General features: G+C 42.8%; 1 protein-coding gene across 1 annotated transcript in view; it reads right to left on the bottom strand.

Annotated features, from left to right (window-relative positions):
* Positions 1-13,294, bottom strand: part of NOX5 (NADPH oxidase 5) — a 70,341-nt gene that overhangs the window by 46,921 nt on the left and 10,126 nt on the right. The window contains exons 2-7 of the mRNA XM_073650864.1: positions 10,984-11,107; positions 5,377-5,527; positions 3,377-3,587; positions 1,822-2,056; positions 1,563-1,716; positions 1,309-1,484 (exon numbers count right to left, since the gene is read on the bottom strand). Coding sequence (XP_073506965.1) covers positions 1,309-1,484; positions 1,563-1,716; positions 1,822-2,056; positions 3,377-3,587; positions 5,377-5,527; positions 10,984-11,103 — 1,047 coding nt within the window. The 5' untranslated portion in view covers positions 11,104-11,107. The remainder of the gene's footprint in view (positions 1-1,308; positions 1,485-1,562; positions 1,717-1,821; positions 2,057-3,376; positions 3,588-5,376; positions 5,528-10,983; positions 11,108-13,294) is intronic.

Here is a 13,294-nt window from a genome sequence, read left to right as displayed (position 1 = left end):
GATGCTGACTAGGCACGGTGCCGCGTGTGTGTGAATTGCACCCTACTGCAAGTTTCATCTGTGTGCAGTTTTAGTGCTAGGCAGTTGCTCATCCAGTGAGAGTGGGTGAGAGGGATTGTTCATCAGCATTCTGCACCTGTGTTACCTCCTTCTAACAAAAGGGGGGCGGCTGAGTCCTGGTGTGCATTTTTCTTGAAATCTTGGCTGGTAAGTACCATTGCCTTTTGCTATTTTCTAAGAATCACATAGAGTAGTCATTGTAACATCCATGCCTTTTGCTTCTGCTTCTGTCACTGGGTTATACGCACCTTTGTTGTGGTAGACATGGGGCCGCAATGCAACAGTTCTGTATTCAGGGGACTTGCGGTACCACCCAGGCAGGGAGCTTGTGGGTTAACTCCTCACATTGTTGTCTCATTAACTCCATGGTCTGAGCTTTGGGTGTGGCCTTATAATATTTAAACCCCTAGCTCCTCCCTTTCAATTTCATTTATGAGGTCTTCTTACTCTGGTTAACGCTTGTAACTCTGCTCCTGCTCAATTAGTTTGTTTCCCGTTACTGACCTCAGCTTGTGTTTTGACTATTCTACTGCCTGACAACTTTATTTCTATTCTGACCTCTTGGTATTGACCCCGCTTTCTGAACATCATCTGCAAGCACGCTTCACCGGCCAGCAGCCACTCCAAGGACTCAACTCAGGGCCCTCCAATGGTGACCAAACATAACATGCACAGTGCTCATATTGTAGGCACTGCTTTGGTGCCGGCTTAGGATCTCTGGATAGTGCAGTTCCCATTCTTGGTCACCTCCCTTCAGCCCCACAGAACTTCCAATGCTACAGAACAAGGCAGGCTCATATAGCAGCACTGAAATACACACAGTTCATGCCAACACTGCAATGATGCTGCAGGATTTAAAGTTTTACTATTATTAATTGCAATTTAGCAGCTCGACATTGCGACCTTATGGAGCACAACTACAGTTTGCTGTGTAGCCCAAGCCTAACTCTTCAAGTAGTCATTACATTTTATGCAGACCACTCTCCCTTAGTACTTCCCCACTTTCCTCTTCCAAATACTACTTCACCATTGAAACATTTATGATATTGAAAACATACAATTAAAGATGAACCTGGCCAACCCGACTGATTTCCACAAAACTAGCTGACCATCCCACATGTATGGGGATGTCCCAACTCTTCTCCAAGGGTAGATGTAAAGTAAGAGAAGGAACGGTCCCACACCAGTAATTCTATTGTATAGTAATTATTTGCTGATTAGACTACTTTCTTCAAATCCAATACTCACTTCAAAGTGTCCTCCCTTCCTCACAAAGGTGCAGGAGCACACCTGCATGAGGCAGATGAGAAGCTGTAGCAAGATACCAGTGATGGAGGCACTGCCATACACCCAGCCGATGCCAGGCCGCAGTGTCAGGAAATACTCCCAGAATGTATATGAACCTGGGTTTATGGCCTTGTTTACTATAGGAAAACACAGGTGTTAATTGTAGGACTGAGAAAAATTTCCTTACATTTCCCTGCAATCCGCTTTCCACTTACTGAAATTGATAATATGGGCGGCAGTGTGCACCACAGTGAGAATGACTACGGTATATCCCACCATCTCATGCAGAATAACATTCTGATCCAACGGAAGAAAATTCACAATGAAGGTGGCACGTAGCAAAGTCAGACAGCGACGGAGCATCAAGACCTGACAGCGGAAAAAGGATTATACATAAGTTATCGGGCATGCTATGAACACTAGGGGTACTAAACACAGACTAAAAATTAAAAAATGTCTGATTTAACCACCTACCACAATAAATGTGCAGTTAAAGTTTAGGCATTGACCACAGCCCTTGGCCACCATGATCCAGCCTCCAAGACTGGAATGATTGACGGCTGCCAGCGTGAAGAGCAGTATGTTAACACAGCCATAGGAGAACATGAAGAAAACCTTGCTGCGATTGTTGTGCCAGTAAGCTCGGGTCAGGTAGCGGGGGGTGTGATTCTTCTTTTTAAGTGTTGGAGGCTTCAGCCAGTTAGCAGCACTGAAATGGATGAGGAAAACAGAGAAAATAATTGACATGTTGTTCCCACAATTAGCTACAATATGGGTGGCATTGAGCCTCTGGGGGAACTACGGTTCAATTAACTTTTTTGGATAAAAAATTAATTTAAAAAAATATATTTCACTTAATAGGTAATCGCTCATCGCTGGTGTGGGCTGTGTTCCTGTAGAGCATACATGTCAAACTCCGGTCCGTGAGCCAAATCTGGCCTGCAGAGTGGTTTTGTTTGGCCTGCAACACTAGAACCACCACCCCTATGTGGGGCCATTATTCTGTATGGAGGACTATGTGGGGCCATCATTCTGTATGGAGGACTATGTGGGGCCCATTATTCTGTATGGAGGACTATGTGGGGCCCATTATTCTGTATGGAGGAGTATGTGGGGCCATCATTCTGTATGGAGGACTATGTGGGGCCCATTATTCTGTATGGAGGACTATGTGGGGCCCATTATTCTGTATGGAGGACTATGTGGGGCCCATTATTCTGTATGGAGGACTATGTGGGGTCCATTATTCTGTATGGAGGACTATGTGGGGTCCATTATTCTGTATGGAGGACTATGTGGGGTCCATTATTCTGTATGGAGGACTATGTGGGGCCATTATTCTGTACGGAGGATTATGTTCGGCCCATTATTCTGTATGGAGGACTATGTGGTGCCCATAATACTGTATGGAAGACAATGTGGTGCCCATAATACTGTATGGAGGACAAGGTGGGGCCCATTATTTTGTATGGAGGACAAGGTAGGGCCTATTATACTGTATGGAGGACTATGTGGGGCCATTATACTGCATCGAGGACTATGTGGGGCCATTATTCTGAATGGAGGACTATGTGGTGCCCATAATACTGTATGGAGGACTATGTGGGGTCCATTATACTGTATGGAGGACTATGTGGGGTCCATTATTCTGTATGGAGAACTATGTGGGGCCCATTATTCTGTATGGAGGACTCTGTGGGGCCCATTATACTGTATAGTAGTTGGCCCGCAACTTTGTCCAAGTTTTTTTATTTTGGCCCTCTGTGTGTTTGAGTTTGACATCCCTGCGTAGAGATTGCAGCCAGTCAATGGTTTCAGAGGTCACATAAATTATGTGGGCTATGCAATTGCGGCAGGAAGTAAGCAGAGACTGGACCTCTGGAGCGGTGGGTGTGGTGGTGGTGTGGAACAGGAGAGATAAGGTAAGGGGATTTTTAACCCATTTCCTGTTTTTGGCTATGTTTTTTTATAAGTCCCTTTTAATTTAAAAGAAGCATGAAAGGAAATTTCTGATTCCAAATCCAACTACCTGATTGTAAGATTTTCCATGACTTCTGGGAAATGCTCCAGTTCTTCCTTTAGTTCTTGAAAAGTGATGGATCCACTGCTGTCCTTGTCGGCAGACTGGAAAAGTACAAGAGTTAAGTCATCTAACTTCTCTTCTGGCAGTGAGATGGCATTTTCCAGCAGGCATGACCTCAGCACTGTGCGCAGCTCATCTGGGTCAATGGAACCACTGCCTAAATGATACAAAAGTCAATGTTACCGCTCTTAGGAGACCGTCATATCGATTTATAAAAATGTATTCCCTAGTACTATGATTAACTTTATTACAACTAAAAAGAGGACCTATGACTTGCTCAAAAAATTAAAGTGGACCTGTTGCAGTGCAAGAGAGGACAGCTTTTTGCTCTTATTTTATTCCAGCTGTTCCCCTGAGCATTCATATTTTTTTTTTTAAATCCATCATATGGTTCCAGCGATCTGGGCCTTTTTACTTGGTGCTCATTTCTACGCTCTTTCCAAGGGGGTGTGGCTCACAGGTAAAGAATCTTAGAGACACGCCCACATAAAATCCCGTGAGCCACGCCCCCTTAGTAAAGACTAACAATTAGCACTAAATAAAAGGGCCCTTATCTCTGGATCCATATGATGGATTTAAAAAAAAATAAAAAATGGAATAATCAGGGGAGCAGCAGAAATAAAATAAGAGCAAAATCTGACCACTTTTGACCTGGTGAAAAATCCTCTTTAAATATCTTGGAAAAATCACTAGGCTTCCCTGATTCTGCCTTTTTTTTTAATTAATATCTGTTGCTTTTGGAGCGCAATATGTGAAATTTCTGCTTTCAGAATAACTTAGCTTTTCTTCACAGCCTTCCCTGGAGAAGTGCGCTTTCCCGTATCACAGTCACTGACAATCACAGTTCTGCAGCTGATCTAGCAGTTCTCAGACGCTGCCGAGCTTTGATTGGCAGCATCAGGGAGGCATACCGCCAGAGAAGACTCGAAAGAAACATCCAGTTGGTCTGCAAGCAGAGATTTCACATACTGAGCTCCAAAAGAACCAAATGTGAATATTTCTGCAATGCATTGACATAAAGCACAACGGAAAAGAGTGTCAGAATCAGGGGAGATCAGGGATTTTTAAAAGGTATTTAATTAAAAATATTTGAACAAGTGACAGGTCCTCTTTAAGCATTGAACCAGCAACCCAAGTGGGAATAAACAGTGTTCCCAAACTACTACTGCCTGCTTTATGTATTAGAAAACAGCTTGCTCTTTTGGTTCATCTCTCACGTGAGCACTAAAATATTCCTAGGCACACTGAGGTTTCTTTAGAAGTTTATCATTTCTTTTGCCACATGAAGCGATTTACTCAAGACGACAACCCCTTTCCATATTGACATGATAATGAGGGTTCCTCATCTGGGCCGCCCTTTTATTTAGCTAATAACGAATAGCCCTTGTGCGGCATACCAAACCATCCATGCATACATGGCTGTCCATAAAGCTTATACTGAAGCTTTGAAAAATCCCTTTATCACAGTATTTAAAATTTTTCATATAGGGATAATTCCAAGGACTGGGTTAAAAGGGTTGACATTGGTGAAATATCGCTAGGTTATTCCTTTCATTTGGGTGTGGTCCGACTTCTGTGATTGAAGTGATAGTGGCCTTAGAAAATGCCTGCCTACTTTCACCCCACTTTCCATGAAGCCCCACTAGAGTCACAGCAGTTGGACATTTGGACATAGATGGCTAATTGTAGCAATAAGCCTCTACAAGGCCTCATGCTTTAAAAGGATCTGACAAAAAAGTCTTTTTTGCCAATTGCGAAGCAATCTGTCTCTATGATTCAATTTCTAAACTACTTTGGAAAAATGCAACTCTGGTGATGGGAGGAGGACCCTTCTAGTTTTGATAAACGAGGTCCATAGATTCGAGAGCACAGATCTTGTTATATTCAATTGTGATCATAGCATGTTGTTGACACAGATTGGAATCCCAAAAGCCCCATAGAATTACCATCAACGTCATAAACTTGGAATAGGAATCTCAGTTTGTCGGTATCACTTCCATGTATCAGGAGGTTAAAAGCCTTTAGTAACTCATCCAGGCTAATGGAACCACTGCCATCTGAATCAAATAAGGCAAAGAAACGTTCTGCGAAGAAAGACTGAAGCAAAGATGGAATTAGATGAAAGCTATTGATGTGTAATGTTATACTGTTATAGAAAGTCATACACATTATGGGCCTTGTGTGCTAAATCCATATAGAACTGCTCTGCAAGAGTTATAGCAGGACTGTTGTGCTATACACCAGAACACGTACGTAACTTATCTGCCCACACAATGCCATGTATGTCTATGTTCCTCTTAATAGTTTGAATCAAGTACCATCATAAGACCGTGTTCACACATTCTTGATCTTGTCAGAATGTAGGTAAATGGTAAATGTCTTATTCCACCACTGGGACTCCCACTGTTCATGAAAACTGGGGGCCTAATCCCTAGATCCTTCTCTCTGCAATAGGGATTGAAAGCTGTGGCATGGTCGGGTCGCACAGGACTGAAGCCCTCCATTTATGTCTATGAGGGTAGGTGTTGATGATCATTTTCTCCACATCCGAGATATTGGTAATGATAATTATGCTAATCACACTCTGAGAACAAATTTCCTCAGATGTAGAGAGTTAAAAAAAAAAAAAAAAAAAAAATTTCTCCACCTTCTCCATGTCATCTGAGTGCGGACCGAACCCATATACATGAATAGGTGAGTGCCATCAGATTATTGAAGGTACATCATGTATGCTGCGATTTGGTTTCCTGGGACTGAGTAAAAAGATTAGACATGTTGACAGCCCCATGCTATAACACGGGGACGAGTGTGATCCGTCAAACCCACAGATAGCACTCGTCTGATTATACAGTCGTCTGCATCAGCCCTAATACTGATGGAGATAGCAGAGCGCTGTACTGTTATTTCCATCACTTCAATACACGCTGAAGTTAGTGTGCTCCTTTTTATGTATTTTTGTAACTTATAGAATGTCATCATTTTTGCAATTATGGCCTGACTTTAACTAAAACTTCACAATTTTTCTTCCCTAGCTATATTCTTATATTACCTTGATCCCTCTCTTCATACTTACAGGACTACCAGAAGTTGTGCTAAAATGGCATCAAGATCAGTCTTTTGTCTTCGAGTTTACAAGTGCATTGAATTTCATATACATTTTACAAATCAATCCATTTGTATAGATATGAAAGTGCTATGGGCAGCACGGTGGCTCAGTGGTTAGCATTTTTGCTTTGCAGCGCTTGGGTCCTGATTTCAAATCCCACCAAGGACAACATCTGGAGGGAATTTGTATGTTTCCTACCAAACTCCAAAGGCATACCGATAGGGACCAATGGGGACAGTGATGTCAATGTCCATAAAGCGCTGCAGAATATAATGGGTGTTATACAAGCGAGTAAAATAAATAATATGCGCTGCAGGAATTAGTGTAGACCTTTAGGCTGTTCTCACATTGAATGTTTTTTATCCCCTAATCAAGATAGTCATAACTACATGAGTGAAGTTGTACCTCGCCCTGCACCGGCTGCACGCCTGATCTATGACTGGAGGAGACACTATTTCAACCCAAATGATCATTTGCTTTTGAGGACCGCAGTGTGACAATGCTGCCATCTTGTGGTCTTAAAGTGAACTGTCACCAGATTACACAGTACAAACTGCATTCATCATTACTAAATAGGTCAGACAGGCTCAGACTGGCCTCCAGGGGAACAGGTGAATTCCCCTGTGGCCCCAGTGCAGGAGTGGAATGGCAAACTGTATATGAGAAGAGTTTGGCACAGTACACTTAATGCAGGGCTGGTGCCAGCACCCGATGCACCTGGGCAAGTCCCGGGGCCCTAGACCAAAGGGGGCCCACTCGCCATCAGGGAGACTGTGCCGGCATGCATTTTCCTGTCCAGTGGTATCCTGAGCCAGGAGGCAGGGGGCCAGGCTGCTCCCCCAGTAGCTGTGCAGGGTCGCCTGTTTCTTCTTCATTGCTGCTTGATAGCCGGGCTGCGTCATTATTAGCAGACAGCCTCACGGTGCACTGCACTCGGCCATGTCTCTTTAAGTGACGGCCATCAAGCAGTGTACACTCTACAGCCAAATGCCAGAGGAGCTGGACGGGAGACAAGCCAGGGGCAGGTGAGCGAGGCTTGTTGCCGGCTTTCCCATGTTAAAAATATTTCTAATGTGTTTGTATGTCTGTGTGTGTGCATGTATGATGTGTATATATGTATAACAGTGTGTATATGTACATATTTATGTCTGTTTATATGTATCTTTGTGAATTTGGCTTCAAATATGTATATGTATGCCTGTATGTGTACATATCTGTGTATATGTTTGTTTATTTCTATTTCACTGTCCTGCCGGCGATTCTGCTGCACAACGTCAACAGAGCAGCTATTCCTCTTCTGCTTTGTTGACGGGGTGTGACTGCTGACATCATTCTGAATGACAGCCGCTTCCTGCAGTAGCCAGCGAGGAGCCAACTGTTAATTAGCATGACATCGGCAGTCCCGCCCCGTCAACAGAGCAGAGGGGAAGGGATGTCGATGTGATGTCAGCAGAAGCCGTAGAATCGCCAGCAGGAGGGGTCTGTGAGCACTCGGAGGCGGCGCAGGGTAGAACAGGCAGGCAGTTAGCAACTACATAGTACAAAAATAAATTACTCCTGGATAACCCCTTTAACTGTCTATTCTGTTTTTTTATTATTATTATTATTATAGTAGTAGTCTATCCTGCTCCAGGACGGTGACTGGAATGGAAACCGCATCCACTTAAGGGCAGAGTTGTTGTCCCATGGCACAGTGGAGTGAGTCTGAGTATGGATGAGACGCCCCTCCACCTGCCTCGTATCGTACACACCACACTGTACATTTTTGTTGGCGCTGACTTTGAGTGTAGAGGAAACGTTCTAAGCTAAATTGGTGAGAGGGTGGCATCGTTCTCCCTCAAGTTCCAACCTCGAATGGTGAGTGCGGGCTACAGCGTCCTCTACAGTATAAACAATTAGGTGTTAAGTCCCCCTCTGTTGGCCCACATATATAAATGCCTTAGCATGTTATGTGCTCACTCAACCACATAGTGGCAGTATTTTAGCTACAAACAGACACGGAACACGCTAAAGCATATATTTCTCACACACATATATATAAACAAATATCTATGTGTATATACTGTATATACATATAATATAAGCGTTGGAAAGTTTGTAAATTGGGGTCAAGTAATATTTGCATGTAGCTTATCAGTGGTCCCCCAGAATCAATGCCACTGGTGGCCCTTGGCACCCCAGTCTGGCACAGAGATCAAATCTATTTACAAGTGTAGTCAGTCTCCCAGCCTGATTGACAGCTGTAACTTGTACTGAGCAGTCAAAGATCTCCGCAGCGATATCTGTCAAGCCAGCAGTCTTCCCCATGATTGTGGAGCCTACTGAAACAGACTAAGGGACCTTTTTAAATACAAAAAGACAACAGTCGGCAGCCTTTGCACATGTTTTTTGTTAATTATTCTAATTTACTGAGATAATGACTTTTGTGTTTTCCTTGGCTGTAAGCCATAATCATCAACATTAACAGAAATAAACAATTGAAATAGATCACTCTGTTTGTAATGACTCTATATAATATATGAGTTTCACTTTTTGTATTAAAGAACTAAAATAAATTAACTTTTTGATGATATTCTAATTTAGCGAGAAACACTTGTAAATACAGCAATCTCATCATCTTTGGTGAAATCTGGTGACAAATTCTCTTTAAGGATAACCTCACAAGCTGTTTACATGTTATACACAGATAAATAACCTTAATTTCAGTTTCTTATAGTGTTACTAGGGCAGGACTTCATACTAATTTTGATGCAAGATTGTATAATGAAAACCTACAGAATTTGGCCGACGCCACTGAGCCAAAGGTAAACCAAGTATACTGGTTGTAGTCAAATATACAATTATTAAACCTATAAAGAAAGACTGCAAGATTTTATAATGTAGAATCACCCCACCTTTACATCTGGATATAAAGCAATATTGCGACGGTGAAATGCTGTTCTTCTGGAGCCACAGTTTGATTAAATGCTCCTTAAAGTTTTCCCAAAATTGCAAGTCATCCACTATCCACATGATTAGACAACCAGCGTTCCTGAGAATAGGATTTCAGAAGTTCAAAAATGAGGGTCTGCAGAACTCCATACTGAACTGAGTGAATGTACACATATTCAGCCTCTGCTCCTGTCATTGTCTATGGGACTGCTGGAGAAAGGAAAGTACTGCGCTCGGCTATTCCTGGCAGTCCCATGGACAATGTAGACAGCGGAGGCGCACTACTGCTCCATTCCAGATGGGTTGCTTCAGAGCCCCGTTTATGTGATCACTGCAAGGTCCAGTGGTTTGATCCCCAGCAATCGGCAAGTTATCCCCAATCCTGCTGATAGGAGATAATGTGCAATATTAGCAAAACCTCAAGGGTAACACTTTGTACTTAGATTATAATGTGTTTTTTTTTATAAACATGGCACTTTAGTTTATACGTGATGCACACCACTTATGCAGATGAATGGCTCTCAGCTGCAGCACAAGACACTGGCTGATTGTTAGAACTTATAGCTTTTTATATTGTGTCAAGTATACTTATCTTTTACTGTTTTTGCAGTTCTATGCAAAAAAACACTTGTTTCTGCATCTGAAGGGCAGCACAGATCATGCTGATGGCTATAATACTGAGGCACTATGAGGCTGAGCTTCCTGCTGTGACCATTGGGGCATGTTTACACATGATCTGCAGTCCAGATTTGCAGAAAGAAAAAGTGCAGCGTATTACAGTGGCAGTTAAGTGAACCATATGTTAACAAATAAAGAACTTGACGTGCAGCACAGAATTTAATATAAGCAGCACATGACTTGGTTTCTGCACAATTTGAGCCAGGATCCAAACTATAGCCAGAGAACAGAGTAGTCCAGCACTGCCTTTGGCCGGCTCTTCACAGCGCCACTGTAAGTAATTGACAGGTCTCTCCCATAGCAAGAGACCTGTCAATCATGTACAGAGTCACTGCGATCTTTAAAGAGAGAAATATACCCGGTGGCAATCGTACAGCCAGGATCTGATTCATGCTGCCCTGATTCCCTTAAACGACTTTGACAGAAATTACAATAGTGATCTTTTATAAAAATGGCACTTTTGTTTATGGCCTATGATGACTTCTGTGGCACCAAACCACTTCACATGAATGGGACTGAGCTGCAGCATCAGACACAGGCTAACAGCAAGAATAGTGCTGTTTCTTAAAAATAAAACAGCTCTTACAATTACTGGATAACCCATAGAGGACACTGGAAATAATGCTGACATTGCCACCCTCTGCCCTAACTTTTATTGGTAACAGAGATAGAAATGCAGCATGATGGGTTAATTCTTTGCTAAAATCTTGGAACATTAGGTAGAGGTCCAAGCAATCCAACCATTGCTCTTTATGAAGATTATGCATTAACCTAATGTTAAAATATCTTATATCCAATTGTCAAACTAATAATATTAGCTGTAAAGCTCCAGACCAACCTCTTTAACCTTCAGGGCTGTCTTGAATTCTTCTAGGTCAATTTCTTTGTCTTCCCCAGCAATGCTCTCAAACTGCTTGGTTACCCAATCCAGCCACTTTGCATCCTCATCGGTGCTCATGATTCTAGAATAAGAAATAATATGTAACAAAACTACACCTCAAAGCTTCTTCAACTATATAACTTTCCAGCGGACCAGATTGCTTGTACAATGTGACAGGTTCCTGTTAAAATTAAATTAAATATATAAATATATAAACTTTGATACATGGATCAGTTCACAATGTCAAAACTTAAAGGGGATGTCCAGTCCATACCGATACATCTGCAGTAACTCTGTGTGACTGAAGACTTATGAATCCCCCCAGTGCACGCACTGTGCGCTGCGGGGATTCGCCGGTTTCAGACCCAGGACCGGAGGGTATGTATGCGTTATACATATTCCCGGCCGCTCCCTCTAGTTGGCAATGCCCACTGGCTGGTCGCGTGCCTAGATGGGGCGAGGCCTCGCTCCATACAAGAGAATGGAGCGAAGCCATGCCCACTGGTCGGGAGTATGTACAGTCATGGCCAAAAGTATTGAGAATGAGACAAATAGTAATTTTTCCAAAGTTTACTGCTTCATTTTTTGTAATGGCAATTTGCATATACTCCTGAATGTCAAAGAGTGATCAGCTTAACAGCAATTACTGTACTTGCAAAGTCAATATTTGCCCAGAAAATGAACTTTAACCCCCAAAACACATTTCAACATCATTGCAGTCCTGCCTTAAAAGGAGCAGCTAACATTGTTTTAGTGATTGATCGCCAGCCCTGTCCTCATCAACACCCACACCTGTGTTAATGGATCAATCAGTCATGATTAAGTAAGAATGACATCACTGGACACTTTAAAAGGAGGCTGGTTCTTGGTATCATTGTTTCTCTTCAGTTAACCATGGTTATCTCTAAAGAAACACGTGCAGCCATCATTGCACTGCACAAAAATGGCCTAACAGGGAAGAGTATCGCAGCTACAAAGATTGCACCTCAGTCAACAATCTATCGCATCATCAAGAACTTCAAGGAGAGAGCTTCCATTGTTGTCAAAAAGGCTCCAGGGCGCCCAAGAAAGACCAGCAAGCGCCAGGACCGTATCTTAAAACTGTTTCAGCTGCGGGATCGGACTACCAGCAGTGCCGAGCTTGCTCAGGAATGGCAGCAGGCTGGTGTGTGTGCTTCTGCACGCACTGTGAGGCGGAGACTCTTTGAGCAAGGGCTGGTTTCAAGGAGGGCAGCAAAGAAGCCACTTCTCTCCAGAAAAAACATCAGGGACCGACTGATATTCTGCAAAAGGTACAGGGAGTGGACTGCGGAGGACTGGGGCAAAGTCATTTTCTCTGATGAATCCCCTTTTCAATTGTTTGGGACATCTGGAAAATAGCTTATTCGGAGAAGAAGAGGTGAGCGCTACCACCAGTCTTGTCTCATGCCAACTGTAAAACATCCTGAAACCATTCATGTGTGGGGTTGCTTCTCAGCCAAGGGTATCGGCTCACTCACAGTCTTGCCTAAAAACACAGCCATGAATAAAGAATGGTACCAGAATGTCCTCCAAGAGCAACTTCTCCCAACCGTCCAAGAGAAGTTTGGCGCCCAACAATGCCTTTTCCAGCATGATGGAGCACCTTGCCATAAAGCAAAGGTGATAACTAAATGGCTCATGGAACAAAACATAGAGATTTTGGGTCCATGGCCTGGAAACTCCCCAGATCTTAATCCCATTGAGAACTTGTGGTCAATCATCAAGAGACGGGTGGACAAACAAAAACCAACAAATTCTGGCAAAATGCAAGCATTGATTATGCAAGAATGGACTGCTATCAGTCAGGATTTGGTCCAAAAGTTGATTGAGAGCATGCCAGGGAGAATTACAGAGGTCTTGAAGAAGAAGGGGCAACACTGCAAATATTGACTTGCTGCATTAACTCATTCTAACTGTCAATATAACCTATTGGTACTCATAATATGATTGCAATTATATTTCTGTATGTGATATAAACATCAGACAAACACTAATAAAAACCAGAGGCCAGCAGATCATGTGAAAATATAATTTTGGTGTCATTCTCAAAACTTTTGGCCATGACTGTATAACTCATACATACCCTTGGGCACCCTGCAAGATTAGTACCTAGTAGCACCCCTAGATGAAAGTATCACAGCTTGTAAACACTTTTTGCAGCCAGACAAGAGTCTTTCAATTCTTGTTTGAGGTATTTTCATCCATTCTTCCTTGGAAAATTCTTCCAGTTCTGTGAGATTCCTGGGTC

The sequence above is a fragment of the Phyllobates terribilis genome, unplaced genomic scaffold, assembly GCF_046119375.1.
Source record: "Phyllobates terribilis strain yellow unplaced genomic scaffold, ASM4611937v1 Scaffold_11__3_contigs__length_659146591, whole genome shotgun sequence".
Classification (NCBI taxonomy): Eukaryota; Metazoa; Chordata; class Amphibia; order Anura; family Dendrobatidae; genus Phyllobates; species Phyllobates terribilis.
The sequence above is the reverse complement of the archived record's forward strand: the minus strand, read 5'-3'. Positions and strand labels throughout refer to the sequence as shown.